This window comes from Podarcis pityusensis (genome assembly GCF_964106645.2).
Source record: "Podarcis pityusensis genome assembly, chromosome: 9".
Lineage (NCBI taxonomy): Eukaryota > Metazoa > Chordata > Lepidosauria > Squamata > Lacertidae > Podarcis > Podarcis pityusensis.
The window spans coordinates 6,747,091-6,769,521 of record NC_138034.1 but is presented as its reverse complement, the minus strand read 5'-3'; the positions used below and the strand labels follow the sequence as shown (position 1 = coordinate 6,769,521).

Here is a 22,431-nt window from a genome sequence, read left to right as displayed (position 1 = left end):
GCAGAGAAAATCAGCACCTCCTGAAATTCTCTCATTGACAGCCCACAGCTATTACTGCCTGCCAGGAATCAGGAATCGCAAAGCAATGGGCAAACGATCTGGTTGTGCTCTTCAGATGTTGAGAGACAACATTTAGGCTCCAATCCTGCACACACTTACCTGAGAGTAAGTCCCATTAAACTCAATGAGCTTACTTCCGAGTAGACGTGTAGGATTGCCCTGTGAGCCATTTTCTAGGATGGGGTAGGAAAGTTTGGGGACCTGAGGTTGTTGGACTCTCAACTCCCATGAACCCTGCCCAGAGTAGCCAGTGGTCAGGGATGGGGGGAGTTTTAGTTCAGCTACATCTGGGTGGCCACAGGGGCCCCAATCCTGTCCTAGAGGACAAAGATAGCTCTACTCAGTGGCGTAGCGTGGGGGGTGCAGGGGGGGCCGGCCGCACCGGGCGCAACATCTGGGGGTTGGGGTTAGGGGGCACAAATCCACGGGTTAGGGGGCGCAAATTACTTGCCTTGCCCCGGGTGCTGACAACCCACGCTACGCCACTGGCTCTACTCAAAAGGTTTCAGCTGGACTTGCAAATGAAACTCCAGTGCTGAGTTGAGTCAACCCCAGAGCACAGCTGTCAACATTTCCCTTTTTTTAAGGTAAATTCCCTTATTCCGAATAGGATTCCTCTCAAGAAAAGGGAAAAGTTGACAGCTATGGCCCAGAGGTTGGTGATAATGACTGACCCTTATCAACTCACGCAGCTGCATGGGACGATGTTGCAGGTTGACTGAGTTAATTTTCCTCCCTTCTCTTTATGCTTGGGCCAGTTTGAGTATTTCTATTATGGTTCCCTGATTGCATTTTGATTGACAAATAGTTGTCTAGGTACAAACCTGAAGAAAAAAACATAGTTTACTTGTGGATATTAATTGTTTAACTGCAGAATAAAGATGTGCTTTAGTAAAAAAAAAAGTAAAAAAAATTAGTACTTATTTCATTAACATGGTAGAAGCATAGAATTGTAGAATCTGCTGTTCTGGAGGGTCGGACTCGAGGCAATGGCTTCAAGTCACAAGAAAGGAGATTCCGACTAAACATTCGCAAAAACAATAAGAGCTGTTCAGCAGTGGAACAGACTCCCATGAGAGGTGATGGACTCTCTTTCCTTGGTGGTTTTTAAGCAGAGGTCGGATGGGCAGGGATTCTTCAGGTGCGGTTCCTGCATTGCAGATGGTTGGACTAGATGACTCTTGGGTCCCTTCCAACTCTAAGATTCTATGAGGTTGCTTCCGGCAGCAGATGCCAAGCTGCCGACTGCAGTTGTTGGAAGTAGAAGCGAATCTTGCTCAGCTTTTGGATTTTCTCCTCCGTGTCCTTTCGGTGGCGATTCAGGAACCTGCACAACTTGCTCAGCCCCCTTTCTGGGTCTTCTTGGTAGATGTGCTGGAGCATGGTAAGACACACATTGTGCAGTGCCAAGGTCTTTGCAGAGGGCTCAGAGAGGAGCTTCTGCGACAGGAGGGGTCGCAGGGAGGCGTAGGACCGTATGTTGGAGTAGGCAACGACTGTCCTTTTCTCCATCACAGGGTTAACCTCCAAGACAGTACACAAATCCTTCAGGGCCTTGGCGCAGTCGTCGGCCCGCGTGTCGTTCAGGTCGCCCCAGCGATATGTGTAGTCCAGGCTTTTCAGCGTGTAGCTGGGCAACTCTGGGAACTTCTCCTTAATGAGGGGCAAGGCATCGATGAAACCAAAGATGGAGGCTTTGAATCGTTCCTCCTTGTTGATAGCTTGCAGGGCGTCAACCAGGGCTGGGAGATGGTCCACAGACCAGATGTCATACCCCACCAAAATGGGCAGGGAGAGGGAGCAGACGTAGTCGAGGAACCCCTCCAGCCCAGTCTCGGAGAATTTGCTTCTTGCGTCTCCGCCAGAGGAAGGCAACAGCGGCCGGATCATGACAGAGCAGCAGTATGCTTCTTCTGCTAGGGCAACCAGATGCAGGATATCTCCCGCTGAAAGAGCAGTGAGAGGAGGTTAGTCCAGATTGACCACAGAGGCATGTGCATCACAAATACAGTGGTACCTCGGGTTAAGAACTTAATTCATTCCGGAGGTCCGTTCTTAACCTGAAACTGTTCTTAACCTGAGGTACCACTTTGGGTAATGGGGCCTCCCACTGCCTCCATGCAATTTCTGTTCTCTTTCTGAAGCAAAGTCCTTAACCCAAGTTACTATTTCTGAGTTAGCAGAGTCTGTAACCTGAAGCGTTTGTAACCCGAGGTACCACTGTAAATAAATATTACTCAAGGGCCATCAGGTTATTTCAGGCAAGAAGCCAGGCCAAATGGGTTGCTGATTTATTTATTATCATTTATTTATTGCATTTATACCCTACCTTTTTTCTTCATGGTTCTCCCCCCATCTCATTTAATCCCACACAACCCTGTGAGGTAGGTTGGGCTGAGAGGCGGTGACTGACCCAAAGTCATCCAGAAAGCTTCATGGCTGAGTTGGGGATCAGTGGGAAAGCGCCTCCAACTATGGCATGAGAAAGTGAATAGAGAGAAGTCTTTCCCCCTCTCTCATAACACTAGAATTCATGGATAATAATAATAATAATAATAATAATAATAATAATAATAATAATTTATTATTTATACCCCGCCCATCTGGCTGGGTTTCCCCAGCCACTCTGGGCGGTTTCCAACAGAACACTAAAATACAATAACCTATTAAACATTAAAAGCTTCCCTAAACAGGGCTGCCTTCAGATGTCTTCTAAAGGTTTGGTAGTTGTTTTTCTCTTTGAAGTGGAATGCTGAAAGATTCAGGACAGAGAAACGAAGTCCTCCTTCGTACAGCACAGATTCAAACTGTGGCACTTGCTTCCTCAGGAGGCAGGGATGGCCACCCATTTCAGTGGCTTTTAAAGAGAACTGGACAAATGCATGGAGGGGGAGGGGGCTGCCAATGGCTACTAGCCAGGATGCCTCTGGCGCTGTGGGTTAAACCACAGAGCCTAGGGCTTGTTGATCAGAAGGTCGGCGGTTCAGATCCCCGTGATGGGGTGAGCTCCCGTTGCTCGGTCCGTGCTCCTGCCAACCTAGCAGTTCGAAAGCACATCAAAGTGCAAGTAGATAAATAGGTACCACTCCGGCAGGAAGGTAAACGGCGTTTCCGTGCGCTGCTCTGGTTCGCCAGAAGCAGCTTAGTCATGCTGGCCACATGACCTGGAAGCTGTACACCAGCTCCCTCGGCCAGAGTCGGCCACAACTGGACCTAATGGTCAGGGGTCCCTTTACCTTTAGGATGTCTCTGCTCTGTCTCTACTGCTGGAAGCAGTGATGTTTCTGAATCCCAGCTGCTGGAAAGAGCAGGAGGGGAGAGTTGCTCTTGGGCTCAAATTCTGCTTGCAGGTTTCCCACAGGCATCTAGTTGGCCACTGTGAGAACAGGATGCTGGACTGGATGGGCCACTGGCCTGATGCAGCAGGCTCTTACGTTCTAGGTAGCCATATGCCATTGATAGACTGACCTCCTCCCCCCGTGCTTTAAGGGTATTTTTAGAAGGCAACACTGTGTGTGTGTGTGTGTGTGTGTGTGTGTGTGTGAGCACCTGATCTCCTTCCGCTTCCCCACAAACATATTCACTGTGGTTATCCAGTTTGCTCAGAGGCCAAGCAACGGGTGCACATTTGTGTCATGAACCTGTGCTCCTGCATCTTTTAAGTGCCTTGCAATACCCTTGCTACTCCACCCTTAGAAACCACCTAAGTTAGTGACCATCAGCACACCTTGTAGCTGGAAAGACCGTAGGTAAGCTCAGATCACCACCATGCATTTAAAGTGCCCTTATAAAAAGGTAAAGGTACCCCTGCCCGTACGGGCCAGTCGTGTCCGACTCTAGGGTTGCGTGCTCATCTCGCTTAAGAGGCCGGGAGCCGGCGCCGTCCGAAGACACTTCCGGGTCACGTGGCCAGCGTGACGAAGCTGCAGCTGGCGAGCCAGCGCAGCACACGGAAACGCTGTTTACCTTTACGCTAGTAAGCGGACCCTATTTATCTACTTGCACCCGGGGGTGCTTTTGAACTGCTAGGTTGGCAGGCGCTGGGACTGAGCAACAGGAGCGCACCCCGCCGCGGTGATTCGAACCGCCGACCTTACGATCGGCAAGTCCTAGGCACTGAGGTTTTACCCACAGCGCCACCCGCGTCCCTTAAAGCGCCCTTATACCTCTTTATTAATTCAGAATGTGGCAGCTATAGTAGATTGGTGACTGAGACTGCAATGCGCTCTATGTGGGGCTACCTTTGAAGGTGACCCAGAAACTACAACTAATCCAGAATGTGGCAGCTAGACTGATGACTGGGAGTGGCCACCGAGACCATATAACACCGGTCCTGAAAGATCTTCATTGGCTCCCAGTACCTTTCCGAGCACAATTCAAAGTGTTGGTGTTGACCTTTAAAGCCCTAAACGGCCTCAGTCCTGTATACCTGAAGGAGCGTCTCCACCCCCATCGTTCAGCCCGGACACTGAGGTCAAGCGCAGAGGGCCTTCCGGTGGTTCCCTTGCTGCAAGAAGTGAGGTTACAGGGAACTAGGCAGAGGGCCTTCTTGGTAGTGGCACCTGCCCTGTGGAACGCCCTCCCAGCAGATGTCAAGGCAATAAGCAACTATTTTACTTTTAAAAGACAACTGAGGACAACAGGATTCCCTGTTTAGGGAAGTTTTTAATGTATTTTTTTTAACATTCAGTTGGAAGCCGCCCAGAGTGGCTGGGGAAACCCAGCCAGATGGGCGGGGTATAAATAATAAATTATTATAATATTATTATTTATCTATTTCGTAAAATTTACACACTCCTTGATTGGAGGAAACCTCAAAGGGCCTTACAAAAAGACTTTAGCACTAGCTGTAGTCCCCAAACTATCATCAAGGGTAGTCCAACGTAAAGAACATCACAGTAATTTAACCACAAGGTGGCCAGGCTATCCCTTTCCACGAAGTTGGGGAAAGGGGCTCCCAATGTCGGAGCACCCCAGACTTTCAAGGGTATGTGCATGACAAACACACCCACCTGCCGGAACAGGCCACCTGCCACAGGACCTGAGTCTTGTCAGGATTCTGCTTGCCCTGACTGAGCCTCCAAGTCAAGGTGGGTTTTTGGTATCATCATGTACTTGTGGATTTCTCCTGTGGCCCCTGGCTAGGCACCACTGGAAAACAGAAGGCTGATCTGATCTGATACCAGCTTGTGCTCTCATTGGAATGTATGTTGGAAGAAGAAAAAGTTGGTAGCATCTTCCCTGCTGGTGAGCAGGGGCAGCAGCTGAGCAGCCCCTTTCCTGATGCCCTTCTGATACGCCTGCCTCTCCCTTCACTCCCAATTAGGGATGGGAACATATGCCAATTTTGGTTTCTCTCTGTTTCTCTTTTTCCAGTCTTAGGTTTGGTTCTCCACAGTTCCACATCAGTTTGTAGTTTTTTTAAAAAAGAAACTCCTCATGAAAAGCCACCAATATTTCAGTTCAAATCTCTCCTCATCTACACATTTGTGTGCACAGTTTTGCCCAATCTGCACATTTCTGCAAACCAGTTTTCCCTAATATAAGACATTCTTGTAGCGGCTTTTGATACAATTGATCATAATATCCTTCTGGACCGTCTAGAGGAGCTGGGGGCACTGCTATACAGTGGTTCTACTCCTTCCTCCTAGGCCGTGTCCAAAAAGTGGTGGTGGGGGATGAGTGTTCAGACCCCGGGCTCTCACTTGTGGGGTGCCTCAGGGTTCTGTCCTCTCCCCCATACTTTTTAACATCTACATGAAGCTGCTGGGAGAGATCATCAGGGGGTTTGGGCTGGGTGTCCATCAATATGCAGATGATACCCAGCTCTACCTCTCTTTCAAATCAGAACCAGTGAAGGCGGTGAAGGTCCTGTGTGAGTGCCTGGAGGCGGTTGGAGGATGGATGGCGGCTAATGGATTGAAGTTGAATCCTGACAAGACAGAAGTATTGTTTTTGGGGGACAGGGGGCAGGCTGGTGTGGAGAACTCCCTGGTCCTGAATGAGGTAACTGTGCCCCTGAAGGACCAGGTGCGCAGCCTGGGAGTCATTTTGGACTCACAGCTGTCCATGGAGGCACAGGTCAATTCTGTGTCCAGGGCAGCTGTTTACCAGCTCCATCTGGTATGCAGGCTGAGACCCTACCTGCCCGCAGACTGTCTTGCCAGAGTAGTGCATGGTCTAGTTATCTCCTGCTTGGTCTACTGCAATGCACTCTATGTGGGGCTACCTTTGAAGGTGACCCGGAAACTACAACTAACCCAGAATGCGGCAGCTAGACTGGTGACTGGGAGCGGCCACTGGGACCATATAACACCAGTCCTGAAAGACCTACATTGGCTCCCAGTATGTTTCCGAGCACAATTCAAAGTGTTGGTGCTGACCTTTAAAGCCCTAAACGGCCTCAGTCCTGTATACCTGAAGAAGCGACTCCACCCCCACCATCCAGCTCAGACACTGAGGTTCAGCGCCAAGGGCCTTCTGGCGGTTCCCTCGCTGCAAGAAGTAAGGTTCCAGGAAACCAGGCAGAGAGCTTTCTCAGTGGTGGTGCCCGCCCTGTGGAACGCCCTCCCATCAGATGTCAAAGCGATAAACAACTACCTGACATTTAGAAGACATCTGAAGGCAGCTGTGTTTAGGGAAGTTTTTAATGTGTGACATTTTAATGTATTTTTAATCTTTGTTGGAAGCCATCCAGAGTGGCTGGGGAGACCCAGCCAGATGGGCGGGGCACAAATAATAAATTATTATTATTATATATCCTTTTTAGCAATATATGTGTGTTTTTATGCACAGTTTACCCTGGGATATGCAATTTTGTGCGCGTGACTTGACTGGATAACTGCACTGCCAAATTCAGACTGTGCAGAAGCGCAGACTTTGCAGGATGGCTGGGTTTTGGTTTATGCATTGTTTTGGAAATTGCAAATCAAGTGGATTTGCCTTCAAATATAAATTGAACTGAATTGCTCCCCCACCCCTTCTTCCCAAGCAATAATTTTGCAGTATCTGATTTCAAAAGTGGCTCTCAGCCCCTTACGTAGAAGTTTCAGGTCGAAGAACACCATGGTCCCTTGCCCCAACTGAAACTCCTGCCTCAGGCGTTCTTCCTGGCTATTCTGTGATCTGTTCCTGATGTCCTGTAGCAAGCTAGATTCCTGGCGAGAAGACAGACAAGTGGGGGGGGGGGACACTTCAGAGATTATGGGCCACTGACTCACCTCCCTCCCCCAGCCACAACCACTGCACTGCTGCCTTGGGGAGGGGAGGATTCCACGACCCAGAAAAAAGAGCATTGTGACAACTTAAAAGACTAACAAGATTTTATTCACAGAATCACAGAACTGTCAAGAAGGAAGATACCCCCAAGCAGGGCCAGATCTAGGTTTGATGAGGCCCTCAGCTAGTGAAGGTAATGGGGTCCTTTATAGGTCCAGCTGTCCTTTGTCAACAACAAATTGTCGCTGTTTTTGTGTGGGTTGAATATATGCTATATGGTAATTTATGGACCTAATAGGTATCTAAAGCCATTTGCACATAACAAAATATGTATTTTATCAAAGCAATTGTTGAACTGAAATACAATTAAGAAGTATATTAACAGTGAAATACAATTAAGAAGTATATTTGGGGGGGGGGGCCAAGAGAGTGGGGCCCTAAGCTATAGCTTGTTTAGCTTGTACATAAATCTGGCCCTGCCCCCAAAGGTCATCTGGTCCAAACCCCTAGGAATTGCAGTGAAAATGTCACGAGTAAGATTTTTGTACTCAAACATCACTTTTCGGCTGATTTACAAAGTGGACCATTAAGATGATTCCTCATCATCCTGGAAAAAAGTGACATATGGGATGCCGCAGGGTTCTGTCCCGGCCCCATTGTTGTTAAACATCTTTATAAATGACTTGGATGAAGGAATTGAGGGGGTGCTCATCAAACTTGCAGGTGACAGCAAACTGGGAAGGGTAGCCAATGCCGCAGAAGACAGACTCTGGATTCAAAAGGGCCTTCACAGACTGGAGACCTGGACTTAAAACTTACAAAATGAATTTCAATGGGTACAAATGTTCTACACTTAGGCAGGAGGAACCAGATGCACAAATATATGATGGGGGGACACCTGGCTTACTAGCAGTACATGTGAAAAGGATCCAGGGGTCTTAGGAGACCACAAGCTTCACATGAATGAACAGTGTGATGCAGCAGCAAAAAAGGTGAATGCTATTGTAGGCTAGTGCCCAGATCAAGGCAAGGAACAGTTCCACTCTACTCTGCCTTGGTCAGACCCCACCTGGAACACTATGTCCAATTCTGGGCACCACAATTTAAGAAGGATGTTGACAAGTTGGAAGGTGTGAAGAGGAGGGCCACCAAGATGATCGAGGGTCTGTAAACCAAGCCTTATGAGGAGTGGTTGAAGGAGCTGGGTATATTTAGCCTGGAAAATAGGAGACTGAAAGGAGATATGATAGCCATCTTCAAATATTCCAAGGCCTGTCACATGGAGGATAGAACAAGCTTGTTTTCTCCTGCTCTGGAGGGTAGGACTCAAACCAGGGCCGGATTTAGGGTTGATGAGGCCCTAAGCTACTGAAGGTAATGGGGCCCTTTATAGGTCCTGCTGTCCTTTGTCAACAACAAATTGTCACTGTTTATTGTGTTGAATATATGCTATGGTAATTTATGGACCTAATAGGTTTCTAAAGCCATTTGCACACAACAAAATATGTACGGTATTTTATCAAAGTAATTGTTGAACTGAAATACAATTAAGTAGAAGTATATTAATAGTGAAATACAATTAAGAAGAAGTATATTGGGGGGGGCAAGAGAGTGGGGCCCTAAGCTATAGCTTGTTTAGCTTATACGTAAATCTGGCACTGACTCAAATCCATGGCTTCAAGTTACAAGAAGGGATATTCTGGTTAAACATCAGGAAGAACTTTCTGACAGTGAGAGCTGTTTGACAGTGAAACAATTTCCCTCAGGAGGTGGTGGACTCTCCTTCCTTGGAGGTTTTTAAGCAGAGGTTGGATGGCCATCTGTCATGGATACTTTAGCTGAGATTCCTGCATTGCAGGGGGCTGGACTAGATGACCCTCAGGGTCCCTTCCAACTCTGCAATTCTACGAACATCGAAGGTTTGCTTCGCTGCGCCTACGTCACAATCAGGTGCAAGAAAAGGATTGCTTTTTTATTATTCTGTATAGTTGAAAAGGGCCACCAACGTGCTGTGAGACCACGGCCTTCACAAGGGACTCCGTTGTCCAGGGGGCAGTGAGGAGGGCACCATGCGACAGCGTGGCAGCACCTGGGTCTCTGCACTCACCACAGATTCGTCGTCGGTGACTTCGTCTCCCGAGGAAATGCTCACAGGAGCATCACCTGCAAGAGAAAAGCCGGACATCCAATGAAGGCTAGCCTTTTGCACTGGCCTTTCCCACTGCCATGTGGCTCTTAATATCAGAAAGCACTTTCTAATGTTAAGTTACAATATACAGTGATAGCTCGGGTTACAGACTCCGCTAACCCAGAAATAATACCTCGGGTTAAGAACTTTGCTTCAGGATGAGAACAGAAATCGCACAGCAGCGGCACGGTGGCAGCGGGAGGCCTCATTAGCTAAAGTGGTGCTTCAGGTTATGAACAGTTTCAGGTTAATAATGGACCTCCAGAACGAATTAAGTTCTTAACCTGAGGTACCACTGTACACACAAACAAACACATTATTATTTTTGGACGAGGCACACTTCTTTCACAGCTGGCTCCAGTTTAAAAGAGGCATTCCTGTCTTTCTTTCAACCAGGTAATGCTTCTTCCGAGATTTGTGTATGTACCTGTATTAAAAATATATACAGTGGTACTTCGGGTTAAGAACTTAATTCGTTCCAGAGGTCCATTCTTAACCTGAAACTGTTCTTAACCTGAGGTACCACTTTAGCTAATGGGGCCTCCCGCTGCCGCCGCACAATTTCTGTTCTCATCCTGAAGCAAAGTTCTTAACCCGAGGTACTATTTCTGGGTTAGTGGAGTCTGTAACCTGAAGCGTCTGTAACCTGAGGTACCACTGTATTTTTGAAAACCTGATTTATTGTGGGTGTTTTTTAATCAATAGAGAAGGTTTCAATCCACTATGTGACCTGACTGATTAAACTGGGGGTGGGGAGACCACACCCCTCCAGAGTGGCCAATGGTCAGGGATGCGGGTGGGAATTGTAGTTCAACGACATCTGAAGTGCACCAGGTTCCTTACACTTGGTGGCCAAGTCGTTCAGGTGATGGATTAGAAATCCACTGGGATCTTGCCCCATGGGTTCAAATCCTGCTGACGACGTACCAATGTTACTATTTGAGAGCTAGCGTGGTGTAGTGGTTGGTCAGACGATGACCGGGGAGAGACCAGGGTTCAAGTCTCCACTCAGCCATGAAGCTCAACGGGTACCTTGAGGCCAGTCCCTGCCCCTCAGCCTAAGAATGGGGAGGTGCGGAGCTCATTGGTGAAAAAGGTGGGGTATGAATGCCACAGATAAATAAAAATACCTGGATTAAACAATTCAGCCTTCTTTAGGCTGTCGATTTCACAATGAGAAGCTCACTTCTCACGATGAGAAGCCATTAGTATCCCGCCCCCCTCAAAAAAGATATCAAAAATGTGTGACTGGGTCTTAAGAATCCCTGAGTAAAACAGCAGCTTCTGTCTGTACCTGACTCAGACAGCTCTGGGTCAGACCTGGGGGGCCACTTTGAGCTGTCCATGCCTTCTCCTGCCTTGTCCCTGCTCCCTGTGGAAGGGGAGCATCCTGGAGATTGAGAACTGGTCCAAGTTTGTTCCAGCCTCCTGTTGCTAGGCAGCTGCCTGGATCTGGCACCATCCTCATCATGTTCCATTTTCACCACTTTTGTAGGGGTCTGGACAGCCCTTTCCAGGTAGGCACAGTTCCTCTTTGCTGGCGACTTCGCGAGGCGGCCCTAGGAGTAGGAATAGGATGATATGGCCATTAATTGATTAATTCCTTTGTGCAGCAAAAGCCACTACAAAGTGAGATACAAAAAAAAACCCAAAACCACACAAACAAAAATATTACGCAGTTAAAATAATCGTTAAAGTCAGGCTTTCCATCTAATAAAAAATTCCTCTTCTGAAGAATTCAACTTAGGCCCACAAATATTTCTCACTGAAAATGCCACTCTAAAGACAATGCAGGCCATCTTTGTCAGAAATGTTAAGGGGACCTGTCCCCTAATAAAAAGTGTGGGGAAAAGAAATGAATGATTCTGAGACATTTGAATTTAAAAGAAATGTTGTTTAACAGAAAGTGGAGAAGATGGATGCTATCATGGAGTGCATATCTTAAATAACTTCTTTATGTAACTGGCAGATGGAAAATCAGAAGTCTGTTTTATTTTTATTTGTTGTTTCTTTTTCTTTTCTCCCCCCTCTCTTTCCTTTCTTTTTCCTGCTTCTTTCTTTTTATCCCCCCCCCCTTTCTCTTCTTCATTATTTCTTTCGAGTCCTACATCTGGGGTCTTTATTAGGGTCCAGGGACTGCATGTTCATGGGGTGGAAAATGGTTGATGGAGGACCCTGGATGGGAGACTGGGAAGTGCCGGTCTCCCAGGGGAGAGAACTACTTTTAAGAGAGGGCTTCGTATTCTATTTTTACTTTGGGTAGCTGTTTCTGTTTTTTATTTACATTCCTTTTCTATACCTTATTGTATCACAACAAAACTTTAATAAAAATCTTAACTGATTTTAACAAAATCAGGTATTGGACCCAGGATAATAAATCAGTACAGAATATGGTTGAGATATGAATCCAGGGGAAGTATGGATGAGCCCTCAGATTCTTCCACATCACATAGTGTTGCCATAAAATCCAGACACAAAAGTTATTGAGCTTTGGGGGGGCGCGGGGGGGGGGGGTTGCCTGAAGTTGTTGAGCTTTAAAGCTAATTTAAAGAAAAGTTGCCCAAACCAACACTGCCAACATGGGTTGCCATACGACTGGCATTTTTGCAATTTCCACCTGGAAACTGCTTCCAACTGCAGTATTATGCGTATGTCCAGGGACGTGGGTGGCGCTGTGGTCTAAACCACAGAGCCTAGGGCTTGCAGATCAGAAGGTCGGTGGTTCGAATCCCCATGAGCTCCCATTGTTCGGTCCCAGCTCCTGGCCCACCTAACAGTTCGAAAGCACGTCAAGTGCAAGTAGATAAATAGGTACTGCTCCAGCAGGAAGGTAAACAGCATTTCCGTGTGCTGCTCTGGTTCACCAGAAGTGGCTTTGTTATGCTGCCCACATGACCCGGAAGCTGTCTGCGGACAAACACCGGCTCCCTCAGCCTATAGCGCAAGATGAGCGCACAACCCCAGAGTCATCTGCGACTGGACCTAACGGTCAGGGGTACCTTTACCAGGAAATTCCAGACGTATGGCAACCCTAGCATTACCCCACATTTTTACTGTTCCAATCTCTCTCCCTCTCCCTCTCCCTCTCTCTCTCTCTCTCTCTCTCACACACACACACACACACCCCTAGAAGGAAGCCCCCTTCCCACATTCGTCACAACCAGAGAATGCAGGACAGTGGGAGGGGAACAGAGGGAAGGGAATTGTGTTTTCTGACTTACCAGATTACTGGTGCTTGCGTTGCTGCTGCTGCTGCTGGGGCCATCTGAGTCGCTGGCATCTGTCTTTCTGGCCACCGCATTAAGGCGATGGCGGGGAGGCTGTTTTTCAGACCCTCCCTGAGGATGGGTAATGCAAACAGTTTTATGAGTGTTTTAATAGAGAAAACTCCCCCTATCATCACATGAATGCTCTGGAGTTAGCTATTTGTGGTAGTGTTTATAATAAAACAGTAGCAAGGTGAAGGCTCGACTCATTCCCTCCCCAGAGGTCCAAAATGTGAGGAGTCACCTCCAACTTGTGTATCTAATTGTGTTCTGAACACTCTGTGAAGGTTTCCACCGTGAGGCACGAAAACTTAGTTCAAGACACACACCGTTTACAGAGGATTTTAAGCAGCCCAATTTGATGGCAGGCAAAGACTCTCTTGTTCCAACAGGCTTTTGGGAACTGCCTGTTTTTAAGGAAAGGAGTAGTGCTGGGGTGTTTTTATTGCAAAGATCTGTATATCTTAATAGACATATGCTTAAATGTTTTTAAGGATGTTCCCCTCCCCAGTTTTTAGCTGTTTCTGTTTTATCTGTGAGCTGCCTTTGACTAGATGACTGAAAATACTCAGAGTTGAGAGCGGATTTCATGCTCTTTATTCAGCTCATAGTGGTGAGGAGGAATGGAAGTTCCCCCAGGATGTCTGCTTTATATACATTATTTACACAATGGGCCCCATGTGATTGGCTAACTCCAGGATTCAACTGTAGGCCAATCAGGTTGTGGATTCACTTCCACCTAGAGCTGGATTGGATGGTTCCTGTGGACCAATCAGACTGCTGCATTCTGGGTCCTATTGTTCTAGGACCAATCAGACTGCTGCATTCTGAATCCTATTGTTCTAGGACCAATCAGACTGCTGCATTTTGGATCCTATTATTCTAGGACCAACCAGACTGCTGCATTTTGGATCCTATTATTCTAGGACCAATCAGACTGCTGCATTCTGAATTCTATTATTCTAGGACCAATCAGACTGCTGCATTCTGAATCCTATTATTCTAGGACCAATCAGACTGCTGCATTCTGAATCCTATTATTCTAGGACCAATCAGACTCCTGCATTCTGAATTCTATTATTCTAGGACCACTCAGACTGATGCATTCTGAATCCTATTGTTCTAGGACCAATCAGACTGCTGCATTCTGGATCCTATTGTTCTAGGACCAATCAGACTGCTGCATTCTGAATCCTATTGTTCTAGGACCGATCAGACTGCTGCATTCTTAATCCTATTGTTCTAGGACCAGTCAGACTGCTGCATTCTGAATCCTATTGTTCTAGGACCAATCAGACTGCTGCATTTTGGATCCTATTCAACTCAGTCATGACAATGACCCTCAGGGGCTTTCCAACTCTAGAATTCTAATTCTATGAGCATATTTTCCAAGCCACTCAGCCCCTGATAGGATTTCACTTCCGCTCAAGGATTCGAAAGCAACTTGCCCTGCCTATCTAACCCCATTCGCTATCCAGTGGTTAAACTGTCAGCTTCTCCCTTAAACTCTCTCTTTTCTCTCCTGAGTGGCATCTCTGAAAAGATCCCTTATATATGCAGCTGGAGTTTGTCAGTGTGGAGATGCCAGTTCATGATGAACACCAGAGATGGGGGAACCTTCAGCCCTCCAGAATTTGTAGGGCCACAACTCCCATCATCCTTAGCCATTGGCCATGCCGCCTGGGACTGATGGGAACTGGAGTCCACTAGCGTCTGGAGGCTCACTTGTTCCCCAGTCCCAATGTATGCAAAAGCAGCTCTCACCTGGTTGGGTGCAGTTTCTGGTCCACCTGGGACAGCTTCTGAAAAAGAGTGAGGCATTATTAATTAGAAAATGGAGCAAATTGGTCTGTTCCTATTCAGAGACAGAATCACCAAGTATTTCAATTCTGCAGCCATTACTGGCATATCTCTGTTAGTTTTCCATCTTCCTATTCAGTGCACAAAGCTTTAAGGAATGTATTTCACTTTGAAACTTTACTGTTCTATAAAACTGACCATCCTTGCACCAGAAAGCATTAATGAAAAGACCTTTTTAACTTTTGCCTGTCAATCATCCTTATTGTTCTATATAATCATAAATCCTACAGACTCCCACTTCTTAGGACCATCTCCATTTTGCAACAGCGCAACCTGTAAGAGGCAGCTTGCTTCTGAGCAACAGTAGGTGGGAGCTGCGGTTGAGGGGAGGGCTACTCCTGCGCCCGGGTACTGCTCTGGGGGCTTCCTGCAAGGAGCAGCCAGTTGGCTGACGGTGAGAACGAGATGGCCAGCAGTCTTTTCTTATGACTTTGCATAGCTGACCTGGGGGCATCCAGCTTTTGTCAAATTGTGGGCAGGGATGAAGTATCAGCAAAATATTGCATCCGCGTTTGTCACCTAAGATTAGGTGACAAATTATATACCGAGTCGAACCACTGGTCTGTGCAGCTGTGTGTTGTCTGCTTTTGCTGGCAGTGTCAAGATGCCAGGATTTCAACCAGGGCCAGTGGTGCAGTTAGGGAAATTTTAGACTATTATAATAATTTATTATTTATACCCCGCCCATCTGGCTGGGTTTCCCCAGCCACTCTGGGCGGCTTCCAACCGAATATTAAAAACAATACAGTATCAGACATTAAAAACTTCCCTAAACAGGGCCGCCTTCAGTTGTCTTTTAAAAGTAAAATAGTTGTTTATTGCCTTGACATCTGCTGGGAGGGCGTTCCACAGGGCAGGTGCCACTACACAGAAGGCCCTCTGCCTGGTTCCCTGTAACCTCACTTCTTGCAGTGAGGGAACCGCCAGAAGGCCCTTGGCGCTGGACCTCAGTGTCCAGGCTGGATGATGGGGGTGGAGACGCTCCTTCAGGTATACTGGACCGAGGCCGTTTAGGGCTTTAAAGGTCAGCACCAACACTTTGAATTGTGCTCGGAAACGTACTGGAAGCCAATATAAGTCTTTCAGGACCGGTGTTATATGGTCTCAGCAACCACTCCCAGTCACCAGTCTAGCTGCCGCATTCTGGATTAATTGCAGTTTCTGAGTCACCTTCAAAGTTAGCCCCACGTAGAGCGCATTGCAGTAGTCCAAGTGGGAGATAACTAGAGCATGCACCTTTCCATTAAGTCCAGACTCTGGGCTTAATGATCTTATGGGCGGCACTTTTTAAGATGGGTCATGTGCATTCCTTCACCTGTGGTCCTGGGGGCCACTCCTGCTCATTCTGTTGATGGGGGTCTCTAGACTTCCACCCTGAAGCCTACCAGCTAAACAATTCTCCTTCACTCAAAAGTTTGTCACAGTGATGGCCACATACAAAAAGTATGACCTCTTACAATCTGTGCAAATCTGTCACAAAAAAAGTGGGCAGCAGCTGCGCAGATATTTTTGTTCTGCCTATCTGGAGACGAGCTGCAGAAAGTATTCAATCTAGATACTCTGAAAGCTGAAATCTCTCTGCACATGAGCTATGACAGTATGTTGAGAGCTTCTGACTGGCGGGTGTGTAAGAGGAAACACCAACAAGGTGGCTCTGATTATTTCTTTGCTCTGGCAAAGAACCAGTGTAGAAGTCCTGCCCTGGTGCCACCACTGGGCCTAGGCCTTTCCACACACAGAGCAGGAGGTCTGCCACTGGGCTCACTTCCTCTCCTACCCAGTCACACCAGCCAGTCATTGCTCTTCAAGACTCTCACCTCTGGCCTTTGTCACTCTTTCATACAGAGCCTGGAGCTGGGTCTTGACCTCTGCAAAGTCCCTCGCTTGGATCTGGAAATTGACAGCTGGTGGCTGGTTATCTCTGAGCTTCTCCAGCGAACATTTGATGTAGGGTTGCATCTCCAAGACCACCTGATCAGAGGCGTAGAGCTGCATCTTCTCCACCAGCTGCTCGCTGGATGCCATCCTCTTGACCAGGCCTTCCACGTCCTTGAGCCCCCTCTCTACATCCTTGACTTGTTGCTGGTGCTGGTCCTCCACTTCTGCTAGGAACTTGGCCTCCTTTTCTTGCAGCACCTTCACCATCTTGGCAATCTGTTGCTGGATCAGCTCCCTCGTCTCGTTCCTCGTCTTCTCCATGCTTGCCACCAGCTCCTGGAGGCTGCGGTAGGTTTCGCTGTGGTTGCTTTTCTTGAGCTCTCTTTGCATGCTCTGCAGCTCGTTTTGCATGCGCTTGATTTCGTCCGGTATTTCGCAGTGCTGGCTCTGGTGTTTGCTGTCCAGCGTAGCGCAAACCACGCACATGGGCCGCTTACACTCATTGCAATAGACTCTGTAAATCAAACGCCATTGGCTTTGTTATTGGGACTGCTGCTCATAGTTATTATTATTATTAATAGTTTTTTCATTATGATTATTTTAAATTCTAGTAACACCGAAAATTAGTTCTTTTTAAAAAGATAAAGCTAAAGGTAAAGGGACCCCTGACCAATAGGTCCAGTCGTGACTGACTCTGGGGTTGCGGCGCTCATCTCGCTTTATTGGCTGAGGGAGCCGGCGTACAGCTTCCGGGTCATGTGGCCAGCATGACTAAGCCGCTTCTGGTGAACCAGAGCAGCGCACGGAAACACCGTTTACCTTCCCACCGGAGCGGCACCTATTTATCTACTTGCACTTTGACGTGATTTCGAACTGCTAGGTTGGCAGGAGCTGGGACCAAACAACAGGAGCTCACCCCGTCGCAGGGATTTGAACCGCCGACCTTCTGATCGGCAAGTCCTAGGCTCTGTGGTTTAATGCACAGTGCCACCCGCGTCCTTTTTAAAAAGATAAGTTGTCACAATTGCCAATATTGATGCACTGAGTTGATCATAAAACATCCAGAGAGGGAAAGAATGTTTACTGAACCCAGACACTCACATAGACCTGCGGTACTGGCTCATTTTGATTGTATGTAATCTGCTCTGGGAGTCTTTCTGGCTCAACCACAGGGCACAAATGCTCTAAATAAATACATGCAACCTGATGCTTCTGAGCTGCTGTATTTGTATATAAAATAAAATTAGACCAAACAGTCAAGAAGGAAACCTCATCCTTAGATCCATCTGAATCCAGGAAGTTGGATTCCGTTGGAGGCAGCCCACTGGATCAGGCCAATGGCCCATCTAGTCCAGCATCTTATTCTCACAGTGGCCAACCAGACACCCATGGGAGGAAACCCACAAGCATTCAGGCAGAGGATGGGACAGTGGGCTCAACCCTGGCACTCAAAATAAGAGCTCAGCAGAGCCGTCTTTCCTATTGGGCTTAGTGGTGCATCGTGCCAGGGCGCCGGCCTCTCAGGGGCGCCCCAGCGAGTGGGGGGGGGCTCGCGGGAGGAGAGTGATCCCCGCAGAGGCTTGGGTAAAGGTCAACATCCCTGGAAATGGGGGGGGGGGGTGCCGAAGGGATCTTTGCACCACGGCGCAGACGGCCCTGGATCTCAGACTGAGAATGAAGCGCTGACGGACCACCTACCTTGCAGCATCGTTATTGTGGGTTTTTTTGGGACAGTTCATGACACTTTGCTTTCTGGTCTCTGCAAGGAACTTTGCGCTCGACATGCCCTGGAGATTCTTCAGTGTTCTGACTTCATGGAGGCTGTTCTTCTTGACTCTCTCGTGGTTTGTGAAACACACGCCGTCGCAAAAGTGCCAGTCACATTCGGAACACCAGAACACCGCCTCTCTCTCAGAGCTACAGCTGCAGGCCAAATCTTGGCCTTGGCTGATCTTCTGGAAGATGCTCAGCTGGGACTGAAGGTTTGCAAAGAGCATGTTGGGCTTCAGTTCAGGGAGAGAGTATGGGGATCTGCATATGGCACAGTGACCACTGGGCTGGTTTTCTTTGAGGCACTGGGCGCACAGGTTGTGAAGGCATGGCAGCAGTTTGGGGCTCTGAACTTCCCCGTGGCAACTCTCACACAAGAGGAACTGTAATTCACCCATCTCCTGTTGTGGAAAAACAAGGATAAGGGGCAATAGTTTGGAAGATGCCCATTAAGCTTCAAGTAGGGATAGGAAAATGGGGGGTGGGGGAATCATCAGCATTTTGCTGCAAATTCCTCCCAGCTTACACATTTCTGTATGACATTTTTTCCGTAACTGCATGTTTTGGAAAGCAAAGGTGAATCTACATTGTCTATCAGAGATCCCACAAGCCCCACTTTGCAGCTGAATCTCCTGACTCGCAGGTTTGCATCCTCTTGAGCCAGAGGACACGGCTACCTACTACTTTGGAGAAGGGAAGCCTCTCCTGGCTCTTGGCCTCTCAGCTGCCACGGTTGCCAAATGCACAACTGGCTCAAACACAGATCAGGTTACAAGGTACACAAGCCAGCAGTTGTATCAGAGCACTAAGGCACATGGCTGGGCATAAGATAAGATGCTGTCCCAACACCTTATATGCCCCCTGAGCTCTCCTTTTTACAGTTTCGGGTTGAGGCAGGCCATTAATTATTATTTATAACAGAAACTATGTACTTAGCATTGCCTAACACAATTGCAAGGAGGCAGAATGAGTTAATAATTACTCATTTCCTGATAACTTCCAGCTTCCTGCTGAGTTAAGAAAAGGACCAAACCTAGATGAAGGTATTCTTGCAAGGACACACAAGAACGTAAGATCCGGCCCATGGTTCATCTAGCCCAGCATCCTCTTCTCAGGGTGGAAGACCAGATGCCTTTGCAAAACCCACAAGTAGGACATGAGCACAACTCCCCCAACCCTCTGTGACTGGTATGCAAAGTCTTACTGCCTCTAACAGCGGACATGAAAAATGCCTTTTCCCAAAACACTTTTAGATGGGGACAAATCCCTTTCCTGGGTAAGACAGAGTATTTGCTGGTTCCACTCTGGTGACTGTGATATCGATGCTGTTCAGAGCCTCTTAGGGACTCTGGCCCCTCTTCACTCCCACCACGCCCTGTATTACAGATGGAAGCCAATTTCATTTCCTTCAGTTTCTCATTTCTCCCCCCATCTTAAATCCAGTTCTCTACATTTTGCAGGAATTTGTGGGTTTGTTTGTTTTTTTGAATTGTCGTGAAAATTCACCAGCACTTTACTGCAGTTTTCTCAGAATAAACACATCTTTAGATGCAGTCTTGACTAATGCACACGTTTTTGCAAGCAATTCCTCCCAGCATATTGCATTTTCACTGGTAAAATATGCATTTCTGTAAACATTGCAAAATTTGGACAACTGGAAATTTTAGAGAATAGCTTTGTTTTGGTTTGAATATTGTCCAGAAAACATTAACTTGGTAGATTTCGCTGTAAACAACAACAACTTACTGTATTATTTATACCCCGTCCATCTGGCTGGGTTTCCTTACTGAACCGAGTTTCTCCCCCCTGCCTGTCCTTAATTCTCTATCTCCCCCCCCCTCCTTCGCTTTCACCCTCCCCTCCTCTACTTTTAACATACACACAAGTTCCTATTTTAGAGCTTATGACTTGCAGGACCAGCGCCAGGGCTGGGGGGGGGGGCGGGCATCGGGGTCTCCTGCTGGGAAACAGCTCCCTCTGGGCTGCAGTAGCTTGAAAAGGAGGGGTGGGCGCACTGAGGACCCCCTAAAAGCTGGACCCCCTAAAAACTGATCTCTTGTCACGGCACGGAAGTGGAGCAAATCTGGAAAGAGCTTCCGAAGGATGCCCTGGCTGTAAATGCCCCCGAGAGTTTCCTTGTTCCCTGAAGCTCAGCCGAGTCCTCCCAGGACAAGTCCAGGGTCCTACCTGGCTCTCGGAGAGGGATGCTGAGGTCGCCTGAGCCATGCTTGTCTTCCCACGAAGCTCTTTCCTCTTCCAGAGGAGCTCTTAACCGAGAAGGGAGGCTGCCCGGATACTTCTGCTTCTTAGCTTTCGTTTTCACAGAAACGGAAGGTCTTCCTGATTGTTGTGTGCGCCCGTGGGCGTAGCCAGAATTTATGTTGGGACATGACTGTCAACTTTCAGATTTGAAAATAAGGGATCAGCAGCCTCGAAAATAAGGGATCAGCAAGGAATTTTCCGCAAAAAAGGGAAGGTTGGCAGCTATGTGTTGGGGGGGGGGGGCGAGGATTTATTGGTGGGAGGACCAGAACGGAGCTATCTGCAACACGACTGGTCAGTTAGTTAAGTACAGTGGTACCTCAGGTTAAGAACTTATTTCGTTCTGGAGGTCTGTTCTTAACCTGAAACTGTTCTTAACCAGAAGCACCACTTTAGCTAATGGGGCCTCTTGCTGCGATTTCTGTTCTCATCCTGAAGCAAAGTTCTTAACCTGAGGTATTATTTCTGGGTTAGCGGACTCTGTAACCTGAAGCGTCTGTAACCTGAAGCACCTGTAACCCGAGGTACCACTGTATTTGTACAGTGGTACCTCAGGTTAAGAACATAATTCGTTCTGGAGGTCCGTTCTTAACCTGAAACTGTTCTTAACCTGAGGTACCACTTTAGCTAATGGGGCCTCCCACTGCCACTGTGCTGCCACCACACGATTTCTGTTCTCATCCTGAAGCACAGTTCTTAACCCGAGGTACTATTTCTGGGTTACTGGAGTCTGTAACCTGAAGCGTATGTAACCCGAGGTACCACTGTATTTATTTCCTTGATTTAGTGGGGAGCTGCCTAAAATAGCTGCTCTATTTATCTTCTCTTAGCTTCTGTGCTGGCATTGCTGGTTTCTGTCCTGCCCGGCTACTGTCTCTCATCTTGCTGCAATTGGGTGTTAATAATTTCTCTGTTTCCGTTGCAAGAGAAAGATCACTCACCACAAGGATTTATTCATACTGGGCACCATCAGTGGCGTAGCGTGGGTTGTCAGCACCCAGGGCAAGGCAAGTAATTTGTGCCCCCTAACCCGTGGATTTTAGCAGGGGGCAGAGAGCTGCGAGCGCGAGCACGCCCCCCCAGATGTTGCGCCCGGTGCGGCCGCCCCCCCTGCACCCCCCACGCTACGCCACTGGGCACCATTCATTGTTGTTCCTTTTGAAATGCTACCTGAGAGTGTTGTTGTTGTTTGCATACTCCATATACCCATAGGTCTCAGGGCGGAGCACCGCACAACGTTACAATATGCAAAGCACAAAATACATAATAAAAATAAACAAAACATCCTGATGGCCTGAGGTGTTGCTCCATGGAACAGACTGTCTCAGAAGGTGGCGGGATGCCGTGGCAGTGGATCTCCTGCTTCAGCAGGGGGTTGGACTAGAGGACCTTTGGAGAACCTTCCAACTCTAGGATACTATACTTTGCATGCCGGAGGCTTCGGTTCTTATAATCTCCTGTTAAAAGCAGGTAATGGGAAAGTCTTCTTCCTGAGACCCAACCGGCATTTTTTCTACCTGCATTTTTTCTACCTGCTCTGCATTTGATGAACCGCAAACTACAGTCCAGGTGTGGCAGCCACAGATAGGTTGTCATGAGGTGACAGTTGGCAGAGACTGTGCGAGAAAAGAGCAAGTTCATAACCGGAGTCATCAAGTGTAGAGAGCGATGACAAGCCCAGGGGGCAGGGGAAGGCTCACCACTTGTACCTGAGATACCTGCCCTGAGAAAGGCACCTGGGGGTCTGTGACGGCAGCCCTCAAAGATGGAGTGGAGCCAGATACTCCTCCTCCCTCATAGAATCATAGCACTGGAGAGTTGAACCAAGGGCCATCCATTCTAGTCCAACCCCCTGCAATACAGAGATCACGGCTAAAGAAACTCTAGCACAGGGGTAGGCAATCTAAGGCCCGGGGGCTGGATGCGGCC

General features: G+C 47.9%; 1 protein-coding gene across 3 annotated transcripts; it reads right to left on the bottom strand.

Annotated features, from left to right (window-relative positions):
• Positions 1–885: 885 nt before the first annotated feature.
• On the bottom strand, positions 886–20,695 carry LOC308484771 (protein PML-like). 3 transcript variants are annotated; one of them, XM_081019919.1, is made up of 9 exons: positions 20,428–20,695; positions 18,169–18,641; positions 16,410–16,984; positions 14,497–14,531; positions 12,688–12,804; positions 10,761–11,025; positions 9,386–9,441; positions 7,100–7,217; positions 886–2,006 (listed from the first exon to the last, which is right to left on the bottom strand). In XM_081019919.1, exons 1-9 carry the CDS (start codon positions 20,464–20,466, stop codon positions 1,267–1,269), a joined length of 2,418 nt encoding a protein of 805 aa, XP_080876045.1. In that variant the 5' UTR covers positions 20,467–20,695; the 3' UTR covers positions 886–1,266. The 3 variants fall into 3 exon arrangements, with proteins under 3 accessions (XP_080876045.1, XP_080876044.1, XP_080876046.1); XM_081019918.1 differs by having other exon boundaries at positions 14,497–14,534; positions 20,428–20,693; XM_081019920.1 differs by lacking the exon at positions 12,688–12,804 and having other exon boundaries at positions 14,497–14,534.
• Positions 20,696–22,431: the final 1,736 nt, after the last annotated feature.

Excerpts from the sequence above, each read along its gene's own strand:
- LOC308484771 (XM_081019918.1), bottom strand. The coding sequence starts at position 20,466 with ATGGCTCAGGCGACCTCAGCATCCCTCTCCGAGAGCCAG. Across the intron at positions 14,535-16,409 it reads AAGAGTGACAAAGGCCAGAG|AAGCTGTCCCAGGTGGACCA; the intron begins GTGAGAGTCTTG and ends ACTCTTTTTCAG. Across the intron at positions 9,442-10,760 it reads CCCAGAGCTGTCTGAGTCAG|GTGATGCTCCTGTGAGCATT; the intron begins GTACAGACAGAA and ends TTTCTCTTGCAG.